The sequence below is a fragment of the Myxine glutinosa genome, chromosome 4 (assembly GCF_964187855.1).
Source record: "Myxine glutinosa chromosome 4, kmMyxGlut1.1, whole genome shotgun sequence".
In the NCBI taxonomy this organism is placed as follows: domain Eukaryota; kingdom Metazoa; phylum Chordata; class Myxini; order Myxiniformes; family Myxinidae; genus Myxine; species Myxine glutinosa.
Genome location: NC_136264.1, coordinates 11,985,616 through 11,999,611, shown reverse-complemented (window position 1 = coordinate 11,999,611; position 13,996 = coordinate 11,985,616). Strand labels below are relative to the sequence as shown.

At 46.3% G+C, this 13,996-nt stretch overlaps 1 protein-coding gene across 1 annotated transcript in view; it reads left to right on the top strand.

Moving 5' to 3' along the window:
• The window catches only part of LOC137424433 (diphosphoinositol polyphosphate phosphohydrolase 1), a 41,100-nt gene extending 30,813 nt beyond the window's left edge, over positions 1–10,287 (top strand). The window contains exon 5 of the mRNA XM_068111880.2: positions 9,403–10,287. Coding sequence (XP_067967981.1) covers positions 9,403–9,560 — 158 coding nt within the window. The 3' untranslated portion in view covers positions 9,561–10,287. The remainder of the gene's footprint in view (positions 1–9,402) is intronic.
• The last annotated feature ends 3,709 nt before the right edge of the window (positions 10,288–13,996 follow it).

Here is a 13,996-nt window from a genome sequence, read left to right as displayed (position 1 = left end):
TTCCAATGAACTTTTGGTTCGAAGTCATCTTGAAAAGTAAGTTCACCCCCACAAAAAAAATATTCCATATTAAATGCCAAGTCTGTGTGTGTGTGAGTGTGTGTGTGTGTGTATATATATTGTTACGGAAACGGAGAGGGCTTCCCTCGTTGCCCTGCGGAGATCAACCCGCCGTTCCTTCTACTAACCACTCTCCGTTCCTGGTCGTCCCAACGCTCTCTCCCGCCCGCAGCGCCGCCAGGGTATTCGGGCCAGAAAGTCGGAATGGGCCTTCCCGGGACCTGAGTGCAACGCTCGGTCGTGAGACAGGGAAGAGATGGCCGTTCGAGCTACGGTTTTAGGTTACCGAGCGGGTTTAGTAACCCGTAGTTCGAACCATTAACAAGCTACACCCGATTATAACGTTGGCCAAATCGCGCTATGCTAAATCAATGATAGAAAAGACACGACTGGGAAAGATGAAACGACGCAAGGGGGTACAGTTCTCAAGACCTCCGGAGGAGGGTGTAATTACAGTGGTGGAGAAAAGGGGTAGATTACAAGGTAGAGTGAGGTAAAGAACACAGAAGAGATGGGCACTTAAATACAGGCTTATTTAAAGCCCAGACAGACCATGGACAAACGGACAAGGCAGACTCACACAGGGGTTGATGGCAGGAATGGACAGGTAGATCGATGGCACAAGGTGCACCTTGGCTCGGGGACAGGATAAAGCACAGTCCAAAGATGCAGGGAGGTCTCACTGAACGGCAGAGGTCTCACAGCGCTCGGAGGGTACGTCTTTCTTGCTTCAAGCTCAGCGCGCATCTGACGTCACCTCTCTCTCTACTGCGCATGCTCAACGGGGAGTGACACGCCCTCGGCTGGTTGGTTCCGCCCCAACTGGGGCCGGTCCGCCGCTTCCATTGGGTGCGGGGGTTACCGGGCTCCGCCCTTGACGAGGAGCCGACAGGGAGCCATGTTCTGCCCCTGTTTGGTAACCCCGTCGAGTACATGTCCGATGGCGGCTCGTTGGGAAGGCCTGGTGTCCTTCCACCACTCCTACCAACCAAGCCGGAGTGAGGACGCGCACTCCCTGCGCTCGTTGTTGTTGTTGTTGTTGTTGCTGCTGAAGAGAACTGTGAGGAAGAGCTGCGGGGAGGTATTGGGAGGTCCTAAACTTCCTAACGGTGCCATACAATCACATTCTGGTGCAACGAAGGGTCAGAATTAATGGAAACGAATCCTTAACTGACATAGACTAAGAATAACTAGCAAGATGTCCTATAGTTGTCTACATGAGATGCGGTGGACCTGGATGCGACATTTAATGGGGGAAATAGGGGGAGGTCGGGTCTACAGAGTGTTGTTTACAGAAAATGGGACTGGGGATTGGGGAGAGTTGGGAAGTATTGAGGAAATAGGGGAATATTTACAAGCGGATATGGATGGATGCAAATCCCATATCTGCAACAATATATATATATATGTATATATATAATTTATGTATATGTATATATATATATATATATATATATATATATATATATATATATATATATATATATATATATATATATATATATATATATATATGTATGTATGTATGTATATATAATTAAAAGAATTTTTTAGTTTTGGGGGGGGGGGGGGGGTTTTATGGCATTGCTAGACTGCTGGATGGAATAAGTTAAACTGGTGGTTGTACTTGGGGATAGGATTGGAGGAGAGGTGCCTTGGAAGGTTTGGGGGGTGATTAGGAGAATCCTCGCCATAACAGTGGTTTCAGGATGAGGTGAGCATGTAAATGTGTATCATATCATGTGTAAGGGGGTATTGCAAGTCATAACTAGAACGGCACTCGGTAGAGTGCATACCTTCACCAGGCTGAACAGTTTACATTTTCTATCCCACTGATAGGCTGGATCCGGATCTGTACTTGAACCAAAATCTAATCGGCTGCTTCCTGTCACCTAACCAACTTATCCACACAGTTTTGTCAAAGCTCGTTCATAACTTTTTGAGTATATCCTGCTATATATCGTTTTTGCCCCCATCTCTCAATGGTGAAGAATCGCTTTAAAAATTCTCGGATCCGGATCTTCTGTAATTTGCTTTCAAGCCGCACTGTGCGATCAAAAGGGAGTGCATTGCTGAGTTCTTTAAATTTTGATTAATCGTTGAGGACCACATGCATCTTCTCCACCTAATCCCACTTGTTCATAAGTATTACTGCAGATCCTTTGTCGGGTTTGCCTATAAATAAATCTTGACTAACCCATAGGCCTTGCACAGCTGCCAGACACTCGCGTTGCATGTCAAAGTTGGGCACGTCATTTTCGTTACACGTGTGCAAGGTCAGCCAATCACGCCTTCAGAGTCGGACTCTTAAGCCCGTGCACGAGGAGCCAATTAGGCATAAGAGCTCAAACTCTGCAAACACATCTCTTGATATTTGCTTTGGGGATACGAAAACCATAACCATGAGTGAGGACAAATTCCTTAGTATTGGAAAGCACATCAGACAGATTGACCACGTGCTTGGTCGCCTCTATATTCCTATTGCCATCGCGTTTCCGTTGGCATATTTACAGTGCATTCAGAAAGTATTCAGACCCCTTCACGTTTTTTCACATTGTGTGATGTTGCAGCCTTATGCTGAAATCGTTTAAATTCATTTTTTCCCTCATCAATCTATACTCAAATACCCCATAATGACAGAGAAAACAGGATTTTAGAAAGTTTTGCAAATTTATTAAAAAGAAAAAACTGAAATATCACATTTACATAAGTATTCATACCCTTTGCTATGACACTTGAAATTGAGCTCAGGTGCCTCCCATTTCTCTTGATCGTCTTTGAGATGTTTCTACACCTTCATTGGAGTCCAGCTGTGGTAAATTCAATTGATTGGACATGATTTGGAAAGGCACACACCTGTCTATATAAGGTCTCACAGCTGATAATGCATATCAGAGCAAAAACCAAGCCATGAGGTCGAAGGAACTGCCTGCAGAGCTCAGAGACAGGATTGTGTCGAGGAACAGATCTGGGGAAGCCTACAAAAAAAATTCTGCTGCATTGAAGGTTCCCAAGAGCTCAGTGGCCTCCATAATTCTTAAATGGAGGAAGATTGGGACAACCAGGACTCTTCCTCGACCTGGCCGCCCGGCGTAAGGAATATTTGTGGGACAGAGCACAGACAGAGCTGGGGGAGCAAGGCTGGAGAGGAGTCGGTGGAAGACAGAAAGACCACCAACCTTGCTGTGGTGAGTGAGTGAAAGGCCCGAGGAGTTAGCTTCATCGTGGGAGATTCCAATGCTTCTGAAAGCTTTGGTTTCAACAGCGTGAAGTCGAGCTGGGTGTGAGGTAGGAGCACCGGCCCAGAGGGGAGAGCAGTATTCCATTGAGCTGCGGATGAAAGCCTTGTATGTGGTGAGGAGCTCAGGTGTACCAAGGAAGGACTTCACACGACGGAGGATGCCCAGTCGGCGACTGGCTTTGGAGGCCAGCTTGGAAATGTGTTTTTCCCAGGAAAGATCATGGCAGAAAGTGAGATCCAAAAGCTTGAGTGACAGAACTTCTTGGAGAGGATTGTTGAGAAATTAGATGGGAGGGTTGTCCAGTCAGTCTTTTCGGAGAGACATAGTGAGAGTGTGAGATTTGTCAGGATTCAAAGACATGCTCCACTTTGACCAGTCTGTGATTTTGTCCAGGTCTGCAGAGAGTGAGGAGGCTGCAGACTGCCGATCTGAGAGATGAGGTTTGGAGCGGCAGAGAGTGGAGTCATCAGCAAAGAGATAGAGAGGATTTTCCAAAGTGTCAGAGAGATCATTGATGAAGACCAGAAAAAGCACAGGGCCCAGAACACTACCTTGTGGAACTCCAGCCTGAACAGCAAGGGGAGATGAGGGAAAACCATTCAGGGCCACACGTTGACTACGACCAGAGAGGAAGTCCGCAAGCCATGCGTGGAGATTTCCATGGATACCGTTGGAGGAGAATTTGGTGAGCAGAGCGGGGTGCCAGACCGTATCGAAGGCACGTGGTCTGTCAATGGAGACAGCTCTGATTTCCTGTTTGGCATTAAGGACCTCCATCCATTGTTGAGACAGCAGAAGCAGCATGTCCAGTGTAAAATGACCTGGTCTGAATCCAAATTGATGATCCGAGATCAAGCCATTGGAGAAGAGGAAGGATTTGATGTCAGAAGCGATGATTGATTCCATGACCTTGCTGATTATTGGGAGCAGGCTGATTGGTCTGTAGTTGCAAGGATCTGTTTTGCACCTTTTGTTTGTGTAAAACGGTAATGTTGGCTGATTTCCAAGCAGATGGCAGGTGATCTTGCGCAAAAGAGAGGGTGAAGAGAACATAGAGAGGGTGAGATAGAGCGGCAGACCAGGATTTTAGGACCTGTGGGCTGATGCCGTCTGGTCCATTTGCAGAATCGGAGTCGAGGTTTGACAAAAACTTATCCACCTTGTCAGGAGAGAAGAACGCAGAGTCCAGGAGCAGCTGGGTTCGACTTGGAAAGGTGGGTGCAGAGAGATGGGTTCGGAACGCAAGATATTGAGGCATTCGGCCTTTTCACGTGCGGTGTCAGCTGTGTAGCCATTTGAGGTTAGGGAGGGAATGGAAGGGGAACAAACACCAGAAACAGATTTGACCAGACGCCACCAGGATTTGGAGGATGGGCAGGTTTGAGAGTTCAGTCTTGAGAGTGGAGAGATGTTGTTTCCTGGCTCTCCTGTGGGTAGACACACACACTTGTTCCAAGCTTTGTGAAAGGAACTGAGATTTCCTTCTGTTGGATTTGCTTTCCAGGAGATGAAGGCAAGTTGTTTCTTGGCAATAGCCTCACCACAAGATTCCATGTACCATGGACGGGAGGAAGGGTATAACAACTGAAGACGAGATGGGATAAATCTGTGCATGAGACAGAGCAATTTACTTTGGAAGAATTCCCAGGATGAGTTGATGTCAGAGGCGGTAGAGATGGGAGACCAGTCCGGATGATTGATGGCTGCTTGAAGACCATGCCAGTTGGCCTGAGTGAAATGCCAGACTCGTCGATGCTGAGGAGGCTCTCTGAGAATGTTCAGAGAGATGTCCACTTTAACAAGCACATGATCAGATGAGCCGATTGGAGCAGAAGAAGAGCAGCAGACATTTTCAGGGAAGTTAGTCATAACCAAGTCCAGAAGAGAAGATGCTCCGTTGACTGAGATCCGGGTCGGGAAATTGACAGATTGTGTCAGTCCCAGTGAGTCGCAGAAGTTCTTTGCTGAGGAGCCATGGCTGGTGAGAGAGGTACCCACACCCAGCCAACTGGCATGGTGACGATTGAAATCACCACATATGAGGAAGAGAGAGTTGGGATGGGTAGATAGAAGTTGCTCCATATTATCAGACAGCGAGATGTAGATGGAGTCATCACTGTTTGGTGGACGGTACAACACACATATGAACAAAAGGTGGGAGCGAAGGGGAAGCCGTAGCCAGAGGTATTCCTGGGGGTGAGGTGGAGAGAGGGCAGTGCAGGGCGAGTGAGGAAGAGAGTTTTTGATAAAGATAGCAAGCCCACCTCCAGGACGAGGCTCAGGTCTATCATACCGGAGGAGGGAGTAACCTGGGAGAGATACCAAGGAATCAGAGACATCATGAAGGAGGAAAGTTTCTGTTAAGCAGACCATGTCTGGTTTGTCAGAAGCAACCTGTATGGAGAGATCAGTCAAGTTTGAGGGAAGGCCCCGGATGTTTGAGGTCCATACCGTTAATGAAGAGGAAGGGGAAGCATCGGATACAGAACAGTGGGGGGAGGGGTAGGGTAAGATGTGGAAGAGGTAGGGAGAGCTGTTGAAGGTGTGTCAGAGATTTCAGAATAGCTTGGAGAAAGGGAAGGAGGGGGCGGACAAAAGGTTTGATGGTGATTGGGTGAGGCACAGTGAGGTGTTATTTGAGGAGGGGGAAGAGCGAGGCAGAAGGTTGGGGGAGATGAAGGTGAGAGTTGGAAGGGGGAAGAAGTGGGGAGGATGCTTTGAGGAGGAGGGGTGAGAGGAGAGTTTAGGAGGGGAGGGGCGAGGGAGAGTCTAGGAGGGGAGGGGTGTGGCGGGCGTTTAGGAGGGAAGGGGCAAGGGGGGAGATTTGAAAGGGATGGGTGATGTGAAGGATTTGGAGGTGAGGGGCAAGGGGGAATATTTGAAAGGGATGGGTGATGGGGAAGATTTGGAGGGGAGGGGCAAGGTGGTTAGATTTGAAAGAGATGGGTGATGGGGAGGATTTGGAGGTGAGGGGCAAGGGGGAAGATTTGAAAGGGATGGGTGATGGGGAAGATTTGGAGGGGAGGGGCAAGGGGGTAGATTTGGAGCGGAGGGGTGATGGGGACGTTTTGGAGGGGATGGGTGATGGGGACGTTTTGGAGGGGAGGGGTGATGGGGAAGATTTGGAGGGGAGGCGTGAGATTGGATTTTAGAAAGTACGATTAATTGAAAACCAACATTTATTGCAAAATGAGTTTCTTGTAACCTTCGAGTCAAAAATACGTTTGAAGACGCTGGAGGAGGGGTGGAGTGCAGGAGAGTTTCGGGAATGTAGAAAAGAGGAACTGTAAGAGATGGAATTTTTTTTTGGAATGAATAGATTTGGTGAGCAAGTCGAAAGCATCCTTTTATAGAAGAAGAAGAAAAAGGTGTTGTAATATACGACAGAATACAGTACTTCAGGGGAAAGTTTAAACATTTTAAAATTTAACAGTGAAAACTATCTGGGGAAATGGAAAATGGAAATGGGGGTGAAACACATGATCGAAGAATGAACGAACAAATAAGAACAACGAATAAGAACGACGATTAAGAACAGAGAAGGGAATATATATATATATATATATATATATATATATATATATATATATATATATATATATATATATATATATATATATATATATATATATATATATATATATATATATATATATATATGTTTTTTTTTTAGTTGAGATTTAAAACAAGGAAGTATGGGGTGAAAGACTGGGACAAAAACAGAGAACGAAAGTAATTGCAGCACAATCGACGGACCGCTGAGAGAAAAACAAAGCCTCAAGGTAGAACACGGTAACCTACAAGGCCTCAAAAGACGCGACACAAATTAACCGACGGTTTTGTATACAGGTATGAAAAATTAACACCGAGAATCTTCCTAAGGAGACTATAGGTACACACACCGAAAGATAAATACAGTTTCGACAAAAACACAATTGTGAAAAATTACTTACCTTCGAAAGCGTGAGCACATGGACAGCTTTGAAAAGACGTGACCTCGCCGACCAAAATATACATCTGAAAAAATCAATTCTCCTCCTTTGCTTTGGGATTGTCCTTTTCTTTGGAATTTAACTCACCTGTGGTGAGTTGCAGGTGCCTGCAATATAAAAATTCATCATTCAACCAGTTTGAATAGAGAAAATGAGTCATTCTGCTGTTTTGTGTCACTGTGTGTACCGCAATGAGCTTGGAGAAAAGAAAGAAAACCAGAGAATTGTCTGAGGAGGTCAGACAAGATTGTAGCCAAGCATGGACAATCTCAAGGTTACAAGTCCATCTCCAGAGACCTTGATGTTCCTGTGTCCACCGCACGCAATGTTATCAGGAAGTTTATGGTCCATGGCACTGTAGCTAACCTCCCTCGACATGGCCGCAAGAGAAAACTCGATCGAAGATTGCAGCAAAGGATTGTTCGAGTGGTGGAGAAAGCACCTCGATGAACTGCCAAACAGATTCAAGCTGACCTTCAGACACAAGGTGCGACAGTTTCAACTTGCTCCATCCGTTGCTCAACTCGATGAAAGGGGTTTCTGTGGTAGGAGACGCCACTGCTGAGAGAGACATAAAAAAGACCGACTGGAGTTTTCCAAAACACACCTGAACAAGCCAAACTCCTTCTTGGAGAATGTCATGTGGACAGATGAGACCAAATTAGAGCTTTTTGGTAAAGCACATCATCTCTATGTTTGCAGAAAACAAATGAAGCCTTCAAAGAAAAGAACACCTTCGATACAGTCAAACATGGAGGAGGTTCAGTGATGTTTTGGGGTTGCTGTGCTGCCTCTGGCACTGGGTACCTTGAATGTGTGCATGGCATCATGAAATCAGGAGATTACCAAGACATTTTGGAGCGCAATGTTCAACCCAGTGTCAGAAAGCTAGGTCTCCGTCGAAGGTCATGGGTCTTGCAGCAGGACAATGACCCCAAACACACTTCAAAAAGCACCCAGGAATGGTTCAATACAAAACGCTGGACTGTTCTGAAGTGGCCAGCAATGAGTCCAGCTCTAAATCCCATTGAACACCTGTGGGGAGATCTGAAAACAGCAGTTGGGAGAAGGCACCCTTCAAATCTGGGAGAACTGGAGCAGTTTGCACAAGAAGAGTGGGACAAACTGCCAGTAGAGAGGTGTAGGAAGCTCATTCATGGCTATAGGAAGCACTTTACTACAGTTATTTTGTCCAAAGGCCGTGCTACCAAATATTAAGTCTTGGGTGTCAATCATTTTGTCAATGCCATTTCTTTTTGTTTTCTGATTTAAAAGGATATATTAAGTTCTGAATCAAAAACAAAGATTCTGTAATATTAACAGGGAAATAAAGAATTGTGGAGACCAAATACTTTTGTCAATTTCAACTTATTTTTTGAGAAAATTGTGTTATTTGAAAAAAGTGCAAGGGTGCCAATATTTTTGGCCACGACTGTATATCTCCGAAAGCACTCCATAGAAAAAATTGAGCCATGGTTCATTGTGACGAACTCTCCATGGGGAATAAATTATGTTAATGATGATGTAATCGGTGCCTCCATTATGACGTCATAATTCGACAAGTACAAAACTTCATCCGATCAAGATAAAATTTCTTGAGCGTCATCTGTGGATAAGTTTGATGGGGGTGGCTAACTTTTTTTGTGCCATCCCTACATATGGAGTACTACCGTTATGATACTTGCAATTATATTGGATGATGGTGTAATAAAATAAATAATTAAAGGCTAATACCATTTCAGCAGTTGTCTACAATTTCTACTATGCCAGAAAATCTGGAGTCTGAAACAATATAAACAGATCCTCATGAAACAGCTTCAATACGGAGAAAGGTTCATTCAAACCACCTGGAGTGTTCAACAAGATGCTCACATTAGTCCATGAAATGCCAAAACAAATTTCCAACCAACAAACAAATTGTAATTTTTGGAATACTACTTGCACGCATGGGTTGCGTTTTCGAACACCATGTGTTGAACACCTTATCACGCAGACATTCTTCCCTCGATGTCTGCTTCCTGTTTTCCCCCTGAACAGTAAAATGTGCCCCCAACGTATTCCTCTCCCGTGACATGAAGCGCGGTCCCTGTCATCTTGCTTTCCATCAGGTCGGAAAAGAGCCTGGTTCTCGGTGGACGCTGCAACAGCAGCGCTACGACGTCACAAACCCGTGCAAGCACGGTACCTGCAGCACCTACAACCGAGTGAATCATTGGGTCATCCTGGCTCCCTGGCTGCTCCTCCCAGCACTTCCAGTATTAAATGAAGTTTTCGTACCTTGAGTTTTTTGGTTTGGGAATGTGCTTTGCAACAATGTGAGGGATGCAGGGAGAAGCGTGAACGTTAAGTAGAATGTACTGTATTGGTATCTCGAGCCAAATAGGTAAAGTGCACATAAAATGCACGGATCCTCTCCTCCCAAACTATCATTGCTCTTGGTAGAGCGGCAGTGAAGGAGGAGGGGGGGGGGGGGTTCAGGCCAGGTGTGTGGTGAGTGGTGACATTTCATGATTACGTGTTCGCACATCCTGTTGTATTATTGTACAGAAGGTACAGTTGGAGCAAATTAGAATTTTCTTTCTTGGTTTCTGTGCTATGTCAGCAACACTGTTTGGCAGGTTTGAAATCGTCCGTTTTCTTGAACAAAAGAGTTTACTTCTTGGACACTCACTTTGGGATTTCGGAGAGAAAATGGTGATTATTTTCCTGGTGTAAAAAAAACAAAAACTTTGAATGTTATTTGTGTTGTGTTGTGCATGTTTGAAATGTGGCAGTGATCTGGCTGCAGTTGTTGTATTATTTTCCTTTTTCTTTTTCATTTATTTACCTGTTTCTTCCAATTTCCCTTCATCTGTTTTTTTCTTGGCTCTTCCTGTTTGTTTAGCCTCTTTTGTCTTGCATTGCCCTCATTCCCCCTCTTTCCCCCCAGTCTCAGCCATTATATCCTCTGTTTCTCCTCAGTGAAGCTGAATAAAAGAGGAATTGAAACCCAATTCTCTGATGTTTATGATTGTAATTATAATTCTGGATAATCTTATCCATAAATTACTAAATGTGTGCTAAAGTGGTTGCCTCCCAAAAGGCAGGAGATTATGGACCGGTGGCAGCACAAAGCGGACATTCACCCATCGCGCTGCCATGATGCTTGCTGTCCACACATCTGGTCTTTTCCTTTATTTCAATAACGTTGATTCATGCTCTTTCCAGCACATCCAACTGCACAGAAAAAAACAAAACAGTCATTGTCTGATGATCCTAAATGTGGGAAGAGGGTAAAGCTGTTTCGTTGGGAGAACTTTTTGAAGGTACAGAATTTCTATTGCTTGTGGGTGTATGAATGTTGGGAGGAGATGAAGTTTGAGTTTGTGAAATGATTTTGGGAGAAAACTGTTTAATCCAATTGAGACACCTGGTGCCGCCGAAAGGAAGTACCTGGGTCGTCGACTTCTGTACCAGCTCTTTCGTCCTTCGTTGCTCTCTCCCTCACTCTCTCTCAGTCCGTCTTGTGTTTTATCCATGCTCTTCTTTTTGCCCTCACTTTCCATATCTTTCGTACTCGTTCGGCACATCTTTGCAATCGCTGCCTCTGTCTTGCAAGTTGCTGTTCTCGAGGTATGTTGTTCATGGTGTGTGTGTGTGTGTGTGTGTGTGTGTGTGTGTGTGTGTGTGTGTGTGTGTGTGTGTGTGTGTGTGTGTGTGTGTGTGTGTGTGTTACGAATTTGGGTAGTGATATATGTAGAGCAGAGTAGATCTGAGTAGGTACCATGCTTCTTGTGTCGCGGTAAGGAACACTTCCTGTAATAAGTCATGTGTAGGCGTTTTGTCGGTTAAGGTGTATAACTGTGAATCTACCAGAATATTCGTGTGTTAGGTAGTGTAGGGGTTAATGAGTAGAGCCCTTGTATGTTTCACCTGGTAATCAAACCTTTGTCTCTTATGGCACTACAGACCACATAGACACTTGGTTAGGATCCCTTAGTACAACATTAATGACACCCTTCCCCCCTGACATGACCGGAAGAAATCAGGCCAGAACACCGCCACACGGCCGCCACCATTTGCACCTCCGAGAGGCCTACCCGCCTCACATAGCACGTGCTATAACACAAGGAGCAGGAGTGAGAGTGACGCGGTGGGCGTGACCTGAACGAGTCGGTGGAGGCTCTGATTGGCAGGACAGTGTGCCAATGCTGACGTCACCGGCCGGGGATATTAGCGGGGGGCCGGACGCCTTTTCGGGAGTTCGTTTTGGGCAGCCGTGAGCAGTTGAGACTCGGCGTGTGCAGTTGAGCAGTGACATTCCTGGCACGGAGTTGGATTCGTGGTTGAGAGTTGGCAGTTCGCTGGAGTGCACGCAGTTTGGTCAGAGCAGTTGTTCTGGCAGTGGTTCGAGAGACGCAGAAAAGTGACTCGCTATTGCAGCTCTTTTTCGTCTTGCGCAGCCCGAGTTGGGCTGAGGTGTAGCCCGAGTGGAGCTCGCTGTCCTGCTGTGGGACCTTTCAGTGCTTCGGAGCTTGGTACACGGACCTCGTGTGCAGCAGCGAGGGCGTTGGTTCGGGCCTAGCAGGGCGTGCGAGGCGGACGGAGGATTCCTCCACGCCGGAGTTTGGAGCCGCGTCGGACGGACACGACGACGAGACAGATAAGCCCTAGCTCTGCGTACACTGTACACGACGTGACGTGTTCTTTTTGTTAATTCATATCCCTCGTCTTGTCTTTGATATCTGGTGTGCGGGATCCCGATTTAGGATATTCATTACAGGCGCGTATTTTCCTGTCCTTGCTTTTATTTGAATAAATCGTTGTATTATTTTGCATCCCCATTCAAACCTGTGCCGCTTGAGTTAATTTCCTCTTACAGGACCGGAGCTACGCCGGCGTGCTGCAGTTAAGTGCTTTCACCGCAGCCTCCATTTCCCTTCTTCCTCCCGCGCGGCCATAGCCGAATCCTTGTTTGGGCAGTTACCTCCAATAAGACCGTTTAGGCTATCCTCGGTTCTGATGTTAATCGGAGTTGCATGACAATATATATATTGTAACGGTTTTGAGAAGTGTGTAACGAATTTGAGAAGTGTAACGGTTTTTGAGAAGTGTAACAATTTTGGAGGAAGTGTAACGAATGTGAAAACGTTACAATGTGAACGTTACAAAAGTATGGTAACACCCTGGTAATGTAAATAATGGTCGCAGCCGTCCTCCTAGTTAATTCCATGAAACTTACACGCAGGTCACGATATATCTTTTTAAATAGTGTATTTCCTTATTCTATGTAGGCTAAATATGTGTTTCCCACTAGATTGACTTTGCATTGTATCAAACAAAATAAGCATAGGCCCTTGCAATTTCCCCAAACATCTCCGCTCTCCAAAGTTCCTTTCAAAAGGGTGGGAGTTGTGTTCAATCCCGCAAGCCGCCATTGCCCATGTGCTGATCTCGGAGAAGAAAGGCGTGTCTCCACCTCGTCATCGAGGGGAGGAGTGAGCCAGAGGGTCGCATGGCCAATCAGCACCGCGGTGAGCGACCCGGTAGGCGTGCCCTCGCAGCCGGCGGCTTGATTCCGCCCGAGGTGATAAAAGCGACTGTAAGGGACTGCTTTACCAGATGACCTGGGAGATGAGCAAAGAGGCGGCACCAAGAGGAGCGGTGAGATACGAAACGCTCCAAGCCAAAGAGGAGAGGTACTCGGCAAGGAAACCAGCTTTGGAGAGACGCGCTGAAAGGAGGGAGACGGCTCCACCACAAGAAGAGGAGCAGGTGTGCCGAACCAGCGCGTGACGTCTACAGCAGCGGATACGCGACGGAGGGTTTTCCCGCCAAAAAAACCGCGAGGAATTGAGAGCTGCTGCCACCGACCTTGCCTCCCTCTCAAGCAATCCACCTCAAGCCCTACCTGCCTGCAATATCCCCTGTGTAAGTGTGAACGTCCTGTCCTACTCGTTGTCTTGGGATTAAGTAAATTGAGTAGAGTAAGCTAACGATGCACTGTGTGACTGCTTTTTCCATCCATTGCTTGTAAATAATTTTGGTCGCTCTTCCTTTTTGCTTGTGTGTGTATAATAAATCTGTTCTTCCTCCGTACTCTGTCTTTTTCTCTTTTCCTTCTCTTTCGGTCGCTTTAGAGATTTCCCGATTGAATATCTGTGGGGCGATCTGGTCAACGTCGGGTGGAATCGGGTTCTAATCGGGGAGTAACTGTTCGGACGCGGTAATACACCACCGCTCGGTCAATATAACATCTAAAGCCGCGTCTGTAACAATTGGTTGTCAGGAGTTGGATTCGGACCTGGGACTAAATTTGTTAGGCCCAAATTTTGGAACACCAATTGTACTATTAGAGTAACAATTGGTGTCGAAGAGTGAGATCGGACCCGAAATCGGACCCGAAGCGCGCTTAACGCGCTCAAAATTACAAGCTGCCGAAATTTATTTTGTTTTATAAAACCCGAATTTTGAGATCGCGCCATGGACAATCAAGGCGATCGGATGTCGGTGGGAGAGATAGACAGGGTGGAATCGACCCAGGACCTCGGGGAAATGTATGTGGAGGAAAGGGAGGAGGAGAACATTGGCAATGTGGTTGAGGGGGTATCAGGTGCGCAAAGTGGCGTCCTCGCGCACGTGGGTGTAGCGGCACCAAATATTGCCGCGACCGTAGTAGCGCCACCGGTGGATTTGAACCTTTTTATGATGCAAATGACGGCC